At 39.3% G+C, this 18,123-nt stretch overlaps 2 protein-coding genes across 4 annotated transcripts in view; one reads left to right on the top strand and one right to left on the bottom strand.

Moving 5' to 3' along the window:
* Window positions 1-8,376: 8,376 nt before the first annotated feature.
* Window positions 8,377-10,136, bottom strand: LOC138025740 (heterogeneous nuclear ribonucleoprotein A1-like). The gene is made up of 2 exons (XM_068872907.1): window positions 9,115-10,136; window positions 8,377-8,669 (listed from the first exon to the last, which is right to left on the bottom strand). The coding sequence occupies exon 1, from the start codon at window positions 10,012-10,014 to the stop codon at window positions 9,118-9,120; it is 897 nt and encodes a 298-aa protein (XP_068729008.1). The 5' UTR covers window positions 10,015-10,136; the 3' UTR covers window positions 8,377-8,669; window positions 9,115-9,117.
* Window positions 10,137-10,263: 127 nt separating this feature from the next.
* Window positions 10,264-18,123, top strand: part of LOC138025492 (TBC1 domain family member 13-like) — a 19,838-nt gene continuing 11,978 nt past the window's right edge. For all 3 annotated transcript variants that reach the window (XM_068872694.1, XM_068872707.1, XM_068872700.1), the window contains exons 1-11: window positions 10,264-10,318; window positions 10,410-10,483; window positions 10,596-10,636; window positions 10,993-11,054; window positions 12,217-12,310; window positions 14,158-14,240; window positions 15,497-15,564; window positions 15,660-15,754; window positions 16,432-16,503; window positions 17,236-17,295; window positions 17,520-17,586. In XM_068872694.1, the coding sequence (XP_068728795.1) occupies window positions 10,302-10,318; window positions 10,410-10,483; window positions 10,596-10,636; window positions 10,993-11,054; window positions 12,217-12,310; window positions 14,158-14,240; window positions 15,497-15,564; window positions 15,660-15,754; window positions 16,432-16,503; window positions 17,236-17,295; window positions 17,520-17,586 (733 nt within the window). In that variant the 5' untranslated portion in view covers window positions 10,264-10,301. The remainder of the gene's footprint in view (window positions 10,319-10,409; window positions 10,484-10,595; window positions 10,637-10,992; window positions 11,055-12,216; window positions 12,311-14,157; window positions 14,241-15,496; window positions 15,565-15,659; window positions 15,755-16,431; window positions 16,504-17,235; window positions 17,296-17,519; window positions 17,587-18,123) is intronic.

The raw sequence follows: 18,123 nt of genomic DNA, 5'->3' as shown, positions 1-18,123 counted from the left end.
ACGTCACGGCGGCCATGTTGGTGTTCCAAAACAAAGAAATGGCGGCCATGATGGTGTACCAAACTTCTCGTCCGGGAATTAAACTCTATTTTTATGCAAATACTTTCTTTTCTTTCAGTAATCCAATATGGCTGCTGGTCACGTGAGTGAAAACGCTCTATAGTCGATGGCTTCACCTTGCAGTTTCCGATATCCACAAGACTAACGAGACAACCTCCCGAAAAATCGAATTTTTTAGAGTATTGAAATAGTAGTACCCAGCAAAACAATTGAAAGTTAACCGTCTCCAACGGGGTTTTTAGACCTAAATACTGTAGATCAGTGCGGCATTAGCCTGCGTAGCAAGCGTTTCCGTGCTGTTTCGGAGCAAAGAAAGACCGAGGAACGACATTCTCGATTTTGGCCGCGCGAGAAATGAAACGAGAGGCAAAAAATGAAAGAGGGGGGAGGACGGAAACGCTTGCTACGCAGGCTAGTGCGGCATAGCTTACAAACGCTGTTTCTTGTTGAACTAAAGCTGTAATTCTGCTTGTTTTCATTCTGTTTTTTAATAGAACGGTAAGCTTGTCAATATTAACATGGGATATTGCGTCGGGTAATTGTTACGAAATGTCCAATGTCAGTTTGAGGGATGGAAATTAGTGTTGACCATCTTTTTCTTGTTTACGTCTATGGAATGTGAGCTTGCGTGACGATCTCCATTACACTTGAAAAGTGATTTCACAATACAATACAATACTTAATTGACCGCTCCCCAATGGGGCTTTTCAGGGCCAATACAAACAAGTTCGCTATTTACAAGTGCATCTGGGAAGTTGAACCATGGACTACCAGGAACAAATTCAACCAGTGGTTAGAGCGTGTCTTGGACCCGGGATCTCCGGATCCCAAGGCAAGCGCCCTATGATTTTGATTTAAGACATTTAAAAATTTAATTTGACAATAATATACTCAAACAGTTTTCATTCCCTTTTCATTAAGAAAATTAAGAAAGGAAAATGGCCACAAGTGGGCCGCAAACAAACACCAATTGGTGTAATTCAAGAAAACCGTACTTTAGGCCCGGTTCAGACGCCATACTTCACATGAGCCGAATCGAATTCAAATTTAGACCGACCCAAATTAATTAATTCCGTCTGCATTTACTCAGACGCCAAACTTATTTCACAGAGGCATACTATGACTGAAGAAAACTGCAAAGTTTTAATGATTTCTGCATTTGATTCGGGTCATGTGAAGTACAGCGTCTGGATGAAAGCCGCTACACAGCCGTAATTCCCGGCTAAGCCAGGCGGGAAAAATTGCTTAGCCTATCCGAATTAGCCCGGTCGTTCTTAATTTATTCAGACGCTGTATTTCACATGAACTTAAGGGCCTACTGACGTATTATTTGGGGTGCGTTGCTAAGGATGTAATAGTTAACTAATTTGAGAGAATTTGGCATTATTTTGGTCAGTTTCCAACTTATGTAAACCAATGACCCTAAATATGACGTCGTCATGCCACGCCCATGGTCACGTCACCAATAAAAGAAAACTCTAAATTTGTCTACGTGCTACTCAATTTGGGTATTTAATCAGTGGTTTCATAATCTGTATTCGTTTTTGCATCCAGCCAAGCATGGTTTTCTTTTTATTTTGAAAAATGTTCTTTTTAGGGAGATAATCGATACTGAAATACCCACAAAATTTCAAAAATGATGATTGGCAAAAATCAATGCTTAGGTATATTCTGTATTTGGAGGTGAAACGTGCCACATTAAAAAAAAAATTAATTCAATTTAAGACCGCCGGAAATTTAGCATTTTTTTCAAACCGGAAGTCAGTTCGTGCGGTGATTTTTGCTTGTGAGTGGGTTTCCTGGTCAGCTCACGATATGATGATGTCAATTACCGGAAGTAACATTTCACTTCCTTATCAACGCGCGAAAAATACGTCTGTGGGCCCTTAATTCAATTAAGCCGCTTCGGCTCATGTGAAGTACGGCGTCTGAAACAGGCCTTAGTTTCGTAAATCATGCACGCGCTGCAGGCCTAGAAATCTTACACTCAAATCACTCACTCAGACAGCCCCAATGACCTATTGTGTAGTGACTATAGTAGTGTACTACCACGAAAAAACGATGCACTGAATACCTTTTAACTCTGGCACCAGTTATCCCTAATCATTTAAACTTAGTACAATGTGGGTTACTTGTTAAACAGATTCAAAAGGCAAGAAGACAATATTTTCAATTCAGACAAACTTTAATGTCAAAACTATCATAAAAGAAACAAGACCACCAAACCATTGCCAGGCAAACAAAAATACATTGCTTCTCCTGTCACTTGTGTCCTGCAATATAATCTGCAGTATTTGATTAAAAAGAAAAATAAAGCAAGCTCTCTGGTGTTTCAGAAGAACACAAATTACGCTGTAGCAAAAAAAAATTTGCACAAGCCACAATACCAGGATAATCCTTTCCCACCGTTCCCCCCTCCCACCCCCGTGAGCCATGGTATGGACAGATGTACCACTTAGTCCATTTCCTTACCCCTAGATTTAAATGATTTGTATTTGACAGCAAGAATATTATTCCACTCATTTTTAAAAGTTATGGCATGTTGTTTTAGGCTAGCAGACCTTGCTTGGTCTGTGAACCAAAGCTGGCTTTAAATACCTGATTAAGCCAATGTTAAGGTAAGCCTTTCCCACTTCTCCCAAACTTCAATAATCTAAATAATGGTAGTGCTCCCAAACACTGCCATGACCTACCAACAATCCTTAGACAGGGAGTGTTAGAAAGCACTGACAGCCGATGAATTCTGTTAGCAGAGCTGATGTACTTCTAAACTCAACCCTCAAAAACAATAAAACCTTAATTGTTGATCCAACTACTTCCCAATTATAAATTATGTAAGAAATTGGGCTTAAGTGCTCACAGGAAGCCATTCTGGTCAGAAATGGTTGTGACTCCCATTGGGTCTCACAGTCAACTTAAAGCGCACCAGTGACTGATTACCAACTGAAGGAAAATATCTGAAGTGTCAGGAGAGTGCATCTATACAAATTCTTTGTTTCAGAAAAGCAGACTGACTTGCAGGTTTGCACGTTGATTGTATTCAGGGTTCTCTTCTATGCTTTTGCAATTTTCTACTTATCAAAATGAGACCAGGGTAGCTGAAATGTATAGAGCTTCATTTCCCACAGATTCAACCTGTCAAAATTACCTCCTTGCATTTTTTTGGGTGGTGGGTATTATCTGCACTTTACCAGTACATTCCCTGCCCACTCATTTACGCCCAATTTGTCTGTTGTCTTTCACTGCACACCTGGGCATGTAACACTTCAGGGTCTGTACATTTTTAAGTTAACATTTTCTAAAAGGAGTAACTCTTTCAATGTACAACAATTCAAATAGAAAGAAATGTTTATAAACAGTGGTTTTATGCCATGCTTAAGTATGGTGTCCCCTATTGTTATTACACATACAAACAGCATCACCTTCAGGGCTGGCACAGTGGTGAGAGCACTCTCCCTCCATCAATGTGGCCCATGTTCGATTCCTAGATTTGGCATCATATGCAGGATGAGTTTGGTGGTTCTCTACTATGCTCCAAGAGGTTTTTCCCTGGGTACTCTGGTTTTCCCCTCTCCTCAATAGGGAGATAAAGCATGTGTTTTTGTGACATCCCAGGAGTGGTGTGTTCCATATTTTTATAGTTATCATCTCTAACAGAGAAAAGATACTTAGCAATGTAAATGTGGTCTTGTGAAGACAAGTTAAAAGGGAAAACAAGTCAGTTCCGGTTGCCACTGACCCAAGTCTCAAAAAAGCGCATGCTTAAGCTCCCCAAAAAAACATTTGATTTGATTTGCATTGATTTGCATCGATTTGTTGATTTCAGTTTACAGTGTACCCAATTCGTGCTCCAGCAAGAGAAGATGAGACACTTTAAGTTCCTTTCTTTTCCTTTCCATCATTTTGTCACATAGATACTTTGTATTTTGTGGTGTGATTTTGTAGCAATGCCTCAAAATATGTCCTTACTCACTGGGGCAGGGGTAGAAATAACCATTATCCAACTGTATAAGTTATTGTAAAGACAACGTACGAAATGCGCAGTGCAAATGTTGCACGATATTGTACAGTAGAGAACCAGTTTACCTAGTTTAGTTGCTGACCTTGCCCCACACGTACAGCTCTGTCACACGTTCTTGGTTGTTTGCAATTCATTTGCTTTAAAAAGTTGGATAATAAATAGCTTAGTAGATGTTTTGGTGTGTAGTATCGCTGAGTATTTTTTACCAGTTGTTTGTATTTTGACGAGTCCTGGTGGGCTCCTCAAAATACAGCACAATCCGTAGAAATACTCAGCGATACCACACACCAAAACATCAAATGCAATACATATTTAACTTGAAAAATCACACGCTGACCACAATTTTTATGTTAGAAAATGGTAGTGATAAGTCTGTTTAGTAAGGTCTTGGACATTCTTCATAGCACTGATTAGTCTTGACAGAGGAGGGCCTTCACACTCAAAAACAGTGATTGAAAGTGCATAAATAGAATTGCCGAGCCACTATTTGTCGTTTTTTCTGAGACCCTCTAGAGTTCCTGTCGTTTCAGTGAAATACAAGGTAGGTAAAGGTTATGTCTGTCACGAGCCTAAAAAGGCCCACCAGGTCAGCTCTTACTCCGGTTTCTGTAGCATGAAGCGACTAGAGTATTTCTACTCCCCCCTGGATGTGATGCTAGTCCATCGCAGAGTTACCCCAAGCATTTCGTCGGTACCCATTTATACACCCGGGTGGAGAGAGCCACTGTGAGAGTAAAGTGTCTTGCCTAAGAACACAACACAACGTCCCCAGCCAGGACCTGAACCCGGACCACTCGATCTGGAGTCGAGCACACTAACCATGAGGCCATCGCGCCTCCCCAATGAAATATAAATTCTAAGTTCTTTGTTTTTCCAAAAAAAGTTCTTAGTGTTCACTTTTACAAAAAAAACATACCTAACTATTTCAAAATCATTCATGGCTAGCCTAACCCTACTTTTACTACATATTCCAATATCATACCTAAGATACGCCTTTTTCTATAGTCTCTAAACAGGCAAAACCTTTGAATTACTTTTATGCTGTTTTGCCACCAAAGCACTTGTATTTACCCAATCTTGCTGGCATACAATAAATATTCTGCACAATCTCATTACTCTTAATCGCCAGCCATATATATGTGACAGGAAGTACAGTGTTGCTTTTTCAATTTCAAAAAAAATTGTCAATGCAAACTTTCATTTGCCACTAACTGGTATGAAAACTATGAAAAGCATCGCTGTTGATAAGAGACTTTTCTTCATACTTTGAACTAGCCTTAAATCATACCCTTCCTCCCTACGTTTCATTGCGGGGAAGGAGGGCATGATAAATTCTGGCTTTTTTCTCTCATTGGTCATAAAACAATAGAGCTCTTGGGGTCTCCCTCTGATTGGTTCTAGAGTTGCAAATCATACTCCTGCTAAATCGTTAAACATCTGATCAAATTATGGCTGGAAAGAAGGATTTGAACTGGATGTTTTGCCTCTGCTTGCCGATGCTATTGCTTCATCTTCAAATTCTTTTTTTTCCCCAAATCTTTTAATTAAAGGAAGTTCACAGAAAATGCATCTGAAGTATGGTCTGTCTGAAAGATGAAAATTTTAGTTGTACTTCACATGGAATTTGACAGTGCTATTTATTACAAGATCAAGAATGTTCTAGGAAAAACATGTCGTAAATCCAAAGAAGCCAAATTCTGGAATTAGCACTGCAACAATCGGGAATCAGCCAAGCTTAAAAGACAATTATTGAATGGCAAATTTGACATTGTTTACAGTTGCACTGAACAATGGTTTAGCCACACAATTCTCCACAAAATAATAGAGAAGCTACTGTGAAACTGGACTTTTCACAAGTCCATTTTCCTTGGAGATATTAGCACATTTTATTGACATCTTAAAAATCGTTGATTGTGTCTAAAACATGAAGGATTTTTTATCTCGACATTGTGTCCTTAATGTTTGCAAGAGAAAAACTGCATGATCTGTCAAGTGGAATTTGCAGAAATAGAAGAAATAGTTACGATTGAATGGATTAAGTGAGACTTTCCTGACATTTCGGTGAGAGATTTTGTTTTTGAATTGCAACGTGCAAATGATTTCTGGTAAAATCTGATTGGATCACATTAATAGCATGACGCAAGATAACAGCACCTGTTGACAGGTAGGGGGCAGTCAACTTGTTGAAGTGTCCCTGCTTACTGTCAAGTAAATCCACAATTACTGTAGATTACGTGCATGTAAATCTGAAATTGCAATTCAGAGATTATTTTATCTTGCACTGTCGACTACAGTATCTGAGAATTGATCACATGGAAGATTTTTGATGACAATTTTATTCTTTCGCAAAAGGGAAGATCATGTCTAGCACGCTTTTACCGAATCCAGTGGGTACAATAACCATAACAGCTCTGCCAGAAAAGAAACTCCTTCGCAACAGTCTCCTACTCTTTGTCAAGCACAATTTCCCATTCTTTTTTTTGTTTAGATAAGCAAGCGCTTTTGATACACTTTCTTTGATGGTCTCAAGTAACATTTGATTGATGTGTTCTTGCTATCAGCCAATCAGAAATTTCAGTCTGCTCAGTGACCAAGATACTCAAAAACCCTAGTTTTTGGACACATGGTATTTGACACCTCCCCATTCTCTGCACGGCTTTGCTGCTCGTTAATTTGCCCCTTGTGCCAACAATACTGCCCGCTATGCTGGCTAAGTGGTTAAGGATGAGGGGAGTGACAACGATTACTATCAATCTCAGACGTCCGTGGACAATCGCTTTTTTTCCAGCCCACTTCACAGACAGCTGATTTCAGTCTGCAGTTCAAAAATTATTCTGATCACGTGATAACTTTTTTGTGGCTCTGCAGTTTCAAAAACACCGATAATGAGATGCTATTTCTTTGTTCTTCCCATACCCGCCAAAAGAAAGAAACCTGAAGTAGCGTCTCCACCTTCTTGTACTATTGTTTCTATTATACCGCATCTTAGTTTCTCAGACAAGGCTTTTCCAGGGTAATTGCTTTGGTTGGTTTTACTAGCCGTCAACATCGTTTCATGCTTTTCTCTTCGGGGAGAGCAAGAGAAAATGGCATCACATGATCAGTATTTTTGAACTGCAGACTGGAATCAATGGTCTGTGAAGTGTGTTTAAAAAAGACATTCATGGACATCCAAGATAGATAGTAAAAACTGGTCGTCACTTGTCAACGACACAAGTCCCAAACAAGGATAGTTCCCACCAGAACGAGTAGCATACAAACCATATCAGCTGTGCTGTTGCTGATGTCCCGGTAGCTTCAATTTTCTCACAGTGCTCAGGCAACCTTCTCACCCCCAGCCTGTTGCTGGACTTGACTGTACAAGATGCAACAAGAAGAGGAACCTCTTTCCTCATGACATATGCCCAATTCAGAGAGCACTAAAGAAGAAAAAGAGTCCATCTCTAATTATTGCATCTACACTTGCAATGGAAGATTTCACTTTGAAGAAGATGAAAATGTTTGTGGTTACCCACATTCATAATTTTGCTAGACAGACAGATGACACACTCACCTAATTTAATGTTGAACCTCAGTGATTTTAGACCTGACCTGAGGTCAATAACTTTGAAATAAGCACCTAGAGCTGAAATGAGGTTGATCTCAAAAGGATAAGCTAATGATAAAACCTAAACCAAGAGAGCAAGGGCAACTGCTTTGTTTTTCACTACAATCACATGCAATTCAAAACTCATAGCATTTTTCCAATATGCCCACGCTTCATTTTTTTTGGCTTGGCTAAACTTCAAGCAAAAATTTCAAATTTTTCTTGCATTAGTCACAACTACAAGAACCATCCACTGTCTTTAAATTTAAAACAGGGCACTTTTTTGCCACTTGTTCAGGCTGCTTTGCTTTCTATATGGAAGGCTTTGACCGACATGGTTAAGCTTTGCAGTTCTTTGCAGAAAAACGTGATAGTTTTGGTTTCAAAAAAATGATTTCTTCACTTTTCTCTGGAACATGCAAGTTGAATTTAAGGTTTAAAAGGCCCTAACCTTAAATGTCTGAAAGCACTTTCTCTTATCACAATTTTAGGACAAAGTAAGGCAGAAAACTCTGAAAGGCTGCATATGGAGAGAAGAAAGGTTTTGCTACCTTGGGTCAACTATGTTTAACAGCTTTTGAGGTATGCAGTCTGGGTGCATAGGGGTTCCTTGTTCTACTAATTAAATACTCTAAATGTGTGAGGAGATCGAGATCAACCGTATTTTTTCCTGAACCATTTCAGTTCCTGTACAAAAACTAACCAAGACTAAGCAAGATCAAGTCTTTATTCTTAACCTAACAAACTTTAATGACAACTTAGGTTCTGTACAGATATTTTTTTAAAAAGTGCAAAGTAAAAAGTTCCCTATTTAAAATGGTGTACTGCAACTTGGTAAACTCTGTCTACAGGAAGGCAACTGCTATTGTGGGGTAGCCTATACTGCATCTTAACTGGTGGATCAACTTCAACTGCAACACTGCGTTCCTTGGAAGCCTAGGTCCTGGCCTTAACGTAACTTATGTCTGGCTATGACGACTTAGACTTCAAATGCAACAAAACCTAAGTATCAGAACAAAACAGGCTTAGCTTTCTCAGGGCAACAATAGTCTCACTTATACAATCAAGTACTTTAACTAACTCTACATCATTAACATGATTAAGGGTCAGCATTTTAAAAGGGGAGGGCTAAATATTAAACAATAAAACACAGCAACCATAATAACTAAGATATCATACATCACAATTTCAATTTCATTAAAATTTCAACAGTGCCAATCTTGTTTGCTTATTCACACCAAATTAGCTGTGCATCAAATTCTCAATACAGACAAAATTTGCAAGTGCAGATTACTAAAATGAGAATGCCAGAATGAAGAATTTTTTTGGATAGTCACCCAATTTGGTCAAGAGAGTTGACAGAAAAGACAAACTTTGGCATGGTTTTACTTTCTGGAACCGTATTGAGAGCTTATAGTTACCAGTCACCATTTAACATGCTTTTTACCTGTTAGTATGGCCTGTATCTTCCTCCTCCTCCTCTGCCACCTACGCCACCATAACCGCCTTGTTGTGGGCCATACTGTGAAGCTGCTTGTGAATAGGCTCCCATAGCACCATAGCCATATCCGTCATATCCTGTACTATAGCCATCACTCTGACCATAGCCATACCCACCACCGTAGTAAGACTGGTCATAAGCACTGCCCTGATAACCACCAAACTGGCTACCTCCACCCCCTCCACCGCCTCCTCGACCACCACGTCCACTCATGCCTCCCCGGCCACCGCCGCGTCCTCCACCGCGTCCACCACCCTTCTCGGCTTTGTCCTTGGGTTCAGCCTTCTTGATTTCGACCGTCTTTCCAGCGATGGTGATTTTTTTAATACAACAGAGTTCGTCGACAAGGTCCTCATCTTCGAATTCAACGAAGCAGAAACCGCGGTGTTTGGTCGAAGTGCTACCGTCTTCGTTTTTTCGCATTATTAAATCAACGCTGGTTGGGAAATTTCCACGAACCTGGTCGGCGAGAGTGTTTCTAACGTCGTCTGCCGATGCTTCGTCCGCTAAACCGCCGATGAATATTTTCTTTGTCTTTAGATGAGCTGTTGGGCTTGGGTCATCACGAGGAATGGCGCGCTTAACTTCTACTTCTTTCCCTTCAATGGCGTGAGGTTTGTCTTTCTTGTCTAGTAAAACTTGTATTACACTCTCTTTGTCAGCATAAGTCACGTATCCAAAACCTCTGGATGCCTTCGCGTTGTCGCGAATTACAACGCAGTCCGTCATTTCTCCATAACTGCCGAAGTATTCTTTCAGCGTATCGTCGCCCGTGTCTCTTTTCAAACCACCAACAAAAAGCTTCTTGAGACGGTCATCATTGTTTGATTCGTTTGGGTTTGCCATAATTAAGTCTCTCTGGATCAAAGATATCTCTTCCTGTCTCAAATGGAACGAGGGAACAACCAGTTTTCCGCCTTCTAATGAATTATCTTCGCACGCGGTAGAGGACGTCGAAAAGAGGAAGAAAGAAGTGGTGGTGGTCTTATGATTTTGCACGTGTTCACAAGGATTGGACGTGATTGGTGGAACGAGTTTATCCGAACCATTTTCATTGGTTCCGATGATGAACCGATAGAAAGTCGAAATCTAATCGGCGTCAGCTGCAGCGTTCACTGCGGACTCAATAACCAATGGCGTTCAAGCAGAGGTATGAATCGCTGCTGCATTTGACTGTCTCCGTGTGTGAAAAAGTTGCCTTCATAGTTAAATAATCTAACTTAATTTTTGTTAATCCGAAGGGTTTCAGAGTTCCAGTCTGTTCTCTCTGCGCGAGAGATAGACCTCAAACATCTCAAACGGCTCTGTTTCAGTGGTATGCATTTAAGATTTGAAAGATTTCTTTTGGAGTTGAAGCCCGAGTTAGTTTGGTTACTTCAGCGCCACGCCGTGTTAAGCTTACTTATTTTGGAACAATTTAAACGCAGGCATTCCAGATGGATCTGGAATTCGGTCACTATGCTGGAAGGTATGTACACGTCTCCACGATTCAAGGGTCAGAGGTTACTGTCTGACTCTTGTGTACGCTATACCCAGTTTCTCTCGAAAGACGAAGACAAAGTGATAAATTTAACTAACACCAGTAACTTAAAAGTCAAAACTTTTCTGGTTCGGCCTTTTGTACCTGGCAAACAATACAACAGGTTCTTTTTTTGGCGTGTTTTCACGTTGCGTGACGCGTGACACTACGAGCTCAATGTCTCACAAGGCAAAGGGTTGTAGTTGTAAATGTTAAAAGGTAATAGTTGAAAGATTAAACAATTACTTTTTTTACAACAAATTCATCAAATCATTAATTTAATTGTCAATTTGTTGTTTTTGCAGCTTATGTTGGGGTATCTTCCACTTCAGAGAGATCTGTGGCCTGAAACTCTCAAATGCCAAAGGTATGGCCAGGTGCTGTACCCATTGAGCTGCTAGAACTCACTGGAAAGCTAGGTCGTTTATGTAGGTCCTAAATTTTTAGTTGTAGTATAGTAGCTCAATGGGTAGAGTATCCCGACCAGTGTTATGGAGGTTGTGGAGACCAGTGGGACCAGTGGGTACCTCACACTGGTGGCTCAGTTGGTTGAGCATCACGCTGTCATGCCAGAGGTCGCAGGTTCTAACCCTGTTCGGATCAACACTCAGGATCTTAAAATAACTGAGGAGAAAGTGCTACCTTTGTAATGACATCTTCAAATGGTTAGACTTTCAAGTCTTCTCGGATAAGGACTATAAACTGTAGGCACCGTTTCACAAATATCTTCTATGTTCATAAGTTCCCTGTGGGACATTAAAGAACCCACACACTATTCGAAAAGAGTAGGGGATGGAGTCCCCGGTGTTGTGGCTGTCCTGTTCTCTTCAGCAGAAGTGGCCGGGCTTGGCAGTGACGTCTCTAAAAAGGCTTACAGTGTATGAGGCCACGTAAGCATAAAATGGCTGTAAGTCAAAAAGGGACTTTGCCGAGTGCTTGAACATGTAGATTTAGATTAAAAAACCAAGCTCAGTGTATCTCAGTGGGTATAGCATCTGACCGGTGTTACAGAGGTTGTAGGTTCGTATCCTTTCTAGAACTCTGATATATCAGTGTTGTCAATTCACCCGTTGCCAAGCTAAATGCTAAACCTTAAACCCAGACTTCCACAGGCGCACACTAAGAACTATGGGATACTCAAGCTTCGATGCCATGTGATTGCAACACGGCGTGCATTTAATTGTAGAGAGTTTCCCAATGGGCAAGCAATCATTTATCAGGGCAACCAAATTTACAGGTTTAGTTTCCCTGCTTTTAAAACAGGGACAAGCTGGAATTTTTTTAAATCCTGAGCACTGCTATGAACACCATAAATCACAAGATGATTTCACAAGACATTTTTCAGTAAAACTGGAGAAATTCTGATAACAGTTTCAGCAGCATTAATTTGTAAAAAGAAATTCAATTAAGAAATAAATGGACATTGATCAATAGAAAGAAGGAAAAGGAAAAAGACATGTTTTGCATACAATTTTGAGAGACATGCCATTGATGTTAAGTCATGTGGTGGTGCATTTCTTTATTTTAAGGGCAACTTATAAGCAATTTGTTCGTGAGTTCATCATTGAACAGTGCAAAGGAACAAAATCAGGGAAGGACTCCAAGGAATTTGATGTTGATCATGTAAGTCAAAAAGTGCTTAGAGATCATCCATGAGGGACCAGTCACATTATTAGGGAGCTTACGAAACAAGGACGACGACGGCTACGAGGACTCATTTAAAAATACGAGTTCGTGTTATTCATATCACTACAAAACTATTTCATGTCGTTTCACCTTAAAAATGTGTAGTAACTGGCGAGGAATTAAACTGATGTGAGTGGGTTGGAAGCGTAGAGAGAGAACTGAAAATTCATCATCATGTGCTAACGACCTCCACAGAACCTTGAATTTGGTCATTTCACGTCGTCATTTAGGAGATGACGGCAAAGAAATGTACCAAAATGTAAAATGCACGTGCAGAGCATGCAGAGCCATTGTTTTTGCTCACTAAACCTATTGTTTTGTAGCTCTGTCGTTGCCCTCGACATCGTCGTTTCATAAGCTCCCTATTTATGGTAGATGGGGAGTGGTAAGGGCCACTGTAGAAAAGTGATTCTGGGGTTATTTAATTATTGTTTTTAGAGGTGCCTTGAAATTCTGTTTATGTGAAAAAAGTATTGTTATTTAACTTACTACCTTACTAATGAGAGTTGGGCACCCCAAATTTCATGGCAAAAACCTTTGCCCTCCCTTTCACTCCTGCAAAAGCACAAGCCTGGATAGTAATTTGGTGCATTCTTGGACCATACTGAAGTAATATGATTGGTAATTACAAATTATAAATGTTCTTTGTTTGGTTCTGCCATTTGAACACAAGATTGTAATTTAACAGGAGTGTTTAAAAGACAAGGAACATAGTCATTACACCACTGAGGACAGCCAAGTTCTGAACCTGTTAACTCTACATATCATTCAGTAACTGTGGGGGTTGCTACTCTGGCTGAGTCAGTGGAGAACGTCCTGTTGTTTAATTATATTTAGCTACCCATCATTTGCACACCTGGGAGATTAAGGGGATTAATTATTTTATTAAACACAATGGCAGTGACCAGGCCCCAAATCATGAAGCTGTGGTTCTGTCCAACATCCCAACTGCTACATCACTGGGTTCCCAGAGAAAACAATGCATACACACTGAACCAAATAAAACAATTAAATTTGCAAAAATCTTTATTGTTAGGGGTATGGGTATTAGAATGTTTCATTTCTTTGACAAATAACAAAATAGGGGGGGACGAGAAAATCCAGTTGTACATGGGGGAGGGGTACTATTCCACGCACGGGTGGCGCAGTTGATTGAGCATCTGGCTGCCATGTGGGAGGTCGTGAGTTTGACTCCGGCCGGACCAACACTCAGGGTCTTAAAATAACTGAGGAAAAGTGCTGCCCTTGTAATTACATCCACAAATGGTTAAGACTTTCAAATCTTCCCAAATAAGGAATATAAACCGTAGGCCCCATCTCACAACCCTTCAATGTTCACAACCCAGTGGGACGTAAAAGAACTCACACACTATTCATAACGAGTAGGGCATGGAGCTCCTGGTGTTGTGGTGAGGACTCATTTCATTCATTCACGTGCTGGGTGAGATCGCTAATGGACTGATAGCTGCTGCCAGCAGCGCCTATACACTTTATATGCTGATGTCCGATCTCACCCATAGATCCCTTGCTTGTAAAGCACATTTGAGTATGTCAATAGAAAATGCGCTATATAAATTCACTACCATTACCACTACCATCCTCACTCACATTCATGAATAAAGAGTTCTTCTGAATTTCAAATGAAAATGTGCAAAAAAATTGGACATTATAACCGTCATAGCTACTTTTTATTGAAGAAAATGTGTTAATAATGTTGTGCCCAAGTGATCATATGTTTTTTCATTTATTAATAGAGTTGTATATCCTTCACTTTTGTGTTTAAGCCGTTGAATCCAAATCCTGATAGCAACTGGCTGGCATTTTTTAAAGACAATGAGGTGTTGTTACAGATTGACAAGGACTGTAGGTGTGTTGATGTAAAGTACATCTTTGTTCTTATTCAATTGTCTGTATGCTGGAAAGTCTCTGAGCACTTGCAGGCATCTAATTTAACTGCCTTAAAGAGACCATTTCACTGCCTGACATTGAACGAAATCACAAAGGTTAGAGGATTTTTTAATTAGTGCTCACCGTCAAACACCACAAATTGGGTCACTCAGCCAACCTACATGTCCTTTTTTTTTCTCAGAGTTAGGAGCACACCTTTTTAGGAGCGGGAGTTTTTATCTATTTATTTTTTGAAGTGTCAGCACTTGCTGGAGTTACGTCAGATGCAATCACCCATTTTCTTTATTATTTCTCTTAAGTTTTCGATTTTTAGATGTTCTGTTTCCTTTGTAGCTTATTTGTAATTTACTTTTTTACCGAATTGGACTTGAGAGCAACTCAACACCACTGATTTTAGAAACTCAATAAAGCTGTACAGTGTAATTATTGACAAGTATATTGTACCAGTTTGGTTGAACTAGTGAACTCTGGAGCACACACAACAGACCGTCTAGCTGCTGCACTGGGAATGTGAAAACCGTGCTCCATATATGTACCAGTTATTAAGTCTTAAGAGTATATTAAGATAATTTGAAAGTTTCAGGAAAAAACGATCTCAAGTTAGTCTGACTTAATCAGAGGATAACTCCCAAGCACAGGGTTTGTGCTACTCCTTGATTCCTCGAAAAGCCCTGGAATTTAATTTTGGACTTCAAGGGTGCTTGAAAAGCCTTTGAAAACAGGATTTTGTGGGAAACTGCTTGAAAACTCCTTGAATTTTGGCTTCGGTGAAAATTGTAGAGATTGCATTATGCCAAGAGAAAATGATGATCATCCTTAGTTAAAGAAACCTTTCAAAAATTGAGCAAATTGACTATGGGGGAAAGACAGTGCATGCACAGGCATTTTAAGTTTTGCATGTAGTCTTAAAAACTGCAAGTTAATAACTTGCAGTTTGTGGGAACAAATATCAGAAACACTGAAACACAATGTATGGCATAGAAATCCTCTTACAAACACTCCTTGAAAACTGAATTTCTGGTTCTTGAAAACTCCTTGAATACTCCTGGAATTTTATATGCAAAATCCAACATGAACCCTGCAAGCAGTAATGCTGGAATTACTGCAGTCTGAACATTGCTTTTTCTACAAGTACTAATGATATTTAAAATTGCCAGTTTCTAATTGCTGCCATGGTCAAATGGTGCTTACAGTAATAATTTTTATTAATTCCAGGAGGCTTTGCCCTGATATTTCATTTTTTCAAATTGCAACTAAATTCCCAAATAAAGATGTTACAGCTGGTGAGTGTTAAGGGTGAGATCTTCTTATTGCATATATTTTTTTGTATCCTTTTAGTTATTTGGTAAGCTCTGACAATAATTCTTTATCTGTTAAGGCAATGACAGAGATTTTGAGACCCTTAGGGAACGAGTGTTACGGACCCACCTGGAAGCCTCTCAGGTCAATACCAACAGGAGTGGCCTAAAAAACGTAAGATTTACCCATTTATGTCTGGGTAAACACTGCATATATTATGTACCATCCTGGGCCCTGTTGTTCAAAAGTCGATTAACTTAATCCAGGATTATCGTAAACTTTTGTTTGTGTTTTCAACTTTTTGGTGAAAGTTTCTAATTTGCTTAAAATTTTTGTTTTTCAAGATTGACTGAACGCTTCTAATGTAGAAATAAACTCCTTGGTTAATTTTTAGTCTGGAGTAGCGTTAATCGGCTTTTGAACAACCGGGCCCATTGTTTTAAATCTCAGCCAATATTATGATCCGGCGCCAAATAAACTTTATTAAACACATCGTCCAAAATATAAGATTACAGCATTACATTACATTATTTGTTTAATAAGGGCATGTCATGACCCAAGTTAAACATCTAATTGAGTTATGATTGCTTTTGTGAAGTTGAATTAATTTTGGGTAACATTAAAATTCTTTAACGGTTGACCCCTGGAAGTGAGGCTTAACAGATTTTATTCTGTCTAATGCCAGACGATTTTACTTGTCAACCGGGGGTGTCCTAGGGGGTTTGAAGTGTCAATGGGTTGATTAATGTTATAATCTGAAAACAAGTGAACTGATCATTATACTTTTTTTCTTGGTGTCATTTGAATCTACTGTATTACTAGTGTGTCTTTCTGATCTCACTGTTTTTTAGTTATCTGTGCCCAGGAAGATTGCTCCAGAAGAATATATTGTCCTAGGGGATGAACAGGAAGCTCACTGGGAGGTAAAACTAACATTTCATGTTTTGAAAGAAATGTGTATTATTGAAGTGTGGATTATACAGGAAAGATTAAAATAATCTATTGTCTCTTACAGACACCTGAAAAATTCAGGTAGATTCAATGGGATTCAAATCCTTGGGAGTAAGTCAATTTATTGGGCTCACATGTTCCTGTGAAAGCAATGATGAATGAAAGAAAATAATGTGTATTTGAAGAGTGGGTTGTAGACAAAAGATTGAAGTGATTCTCACACTTATCTGGACAACTGTATAAAGCTTAAAATTGTTCAGGTAAGGGCAAGTATCACTTCATGTTTTCATGGTGGATGTATCATGATCTATTCCAATTAACAAACTTGAAAGGGTTAGCGTTGGGCCGAAAAAATTGTTAAATTTAGTTATTTTTATCAATAATTCAAGTGGCAAAAGACGTCCAATTAGCCTCAATGCTAAAGAGGACTTTAAAATGTGTTATCAAAGAAGCTTAAAGAGCTGGTGTTGTTTTGGCATTGATTAGTGCTTGCAAAAGTTGGCTGACACCATTTTAAACCGGTTGTCCTCTCCATTGGAATAATTTTTGTTTCAAATTGGTTTTTCCCAACTCTTTGTCAGTCTCATCATCCTTGTTGTTTGCACTTCTGATTGATGATTCCTCTACCTACACCTGATCTTTAATCTGAAGTGATTACAACCCTTCTTGTTCCTTTGCAAGCTTTCAATCTTATTTCATGACAGGTTGTTGAAAGGATACTGTACATCTATGCAAAACTTAATCCTGGTTTGGGATATGTTCAAGTGAGTGATTTTGGCACCCTCTTACAAAAGTAATTAACTTTTAATACTTGATTTGCAAATATTGTTATAATTAGAAATTTTCTATTTGCATACATCTGAGTAACATTCGGATAAGTTTCATTTAAAGAAACTGTACATTGTCAAGTACTAGTTAGTAGATTTGCTTGATGAAGGAGAGGTTGATTTGATTCAAACATAACTTAATTTTTATTGAATTTTTTTAGGGAATGAATGAAATAATTGGCCCTCTGTATTATGTGTTCTCTTCAGATCCAAACGCAGAGTGGCAAGGTATAAAATAATGAACTTGAAAGTAAGGATGTTACAAGTGGGAGCACTTTTAATTAATTCACATTCTTTTTAGGGAAAGTATTGTCCAGTCAGACTCTGTGAAAAGCAATGTTTGACTTCCGACTGTGTTGGCCAATGTGTAGTTATAGCGTACAATCTATTGTTGTTCGTTAGTGATGTCTGCCATCTGTTGCCTGAAACATTGCCTGATACGTTTCCTAATGCAGTAGTAGTAGTAGTACTAGTAGTAGTAGTAGTAGTATTGGTGGTAGTAGTGGTCGTGGTCGTGGTCGTGGTCACCGCCGCCGTTGCTGCTGTAGTCGCCGTCGTCCCAGTAGTAGTAGTGCCAGTCCCCATGGGAACTTGCTGTAGCAATAAAATCGTAAAATACTCTGATTCGAAACAGCCAATAGAAATCTGAATGTGAATTCTTTAAGCCATGTGGCTATGTGTTTTAGTGTGGTTCAAACTATTTAAATAAAATGAGCAGAAAACTATGCACCTTAACCCATTCACACCTCAGACACCCTGGGACAC

Source organism: Montipora capricornis, chromosome 2 (assembly GCF_036669925.1).
Source record: "Montipora capricornis isolate CH-2021 chromosome 2, ASM3666992v2, whole genome shotgun sequence".
Classification (NCBI taxonomy): domain Eukaryota; kingdom Metazoa; phylum Cnidaria; class Anthozoa; order Scleractinia; family Acroporidae; genus Montipora; species Montipora capricornis.
Note: the sequence above shows the minus strand (reverse complement) of the source record. Positions and strands in the feature narration are given on the sequence as shown.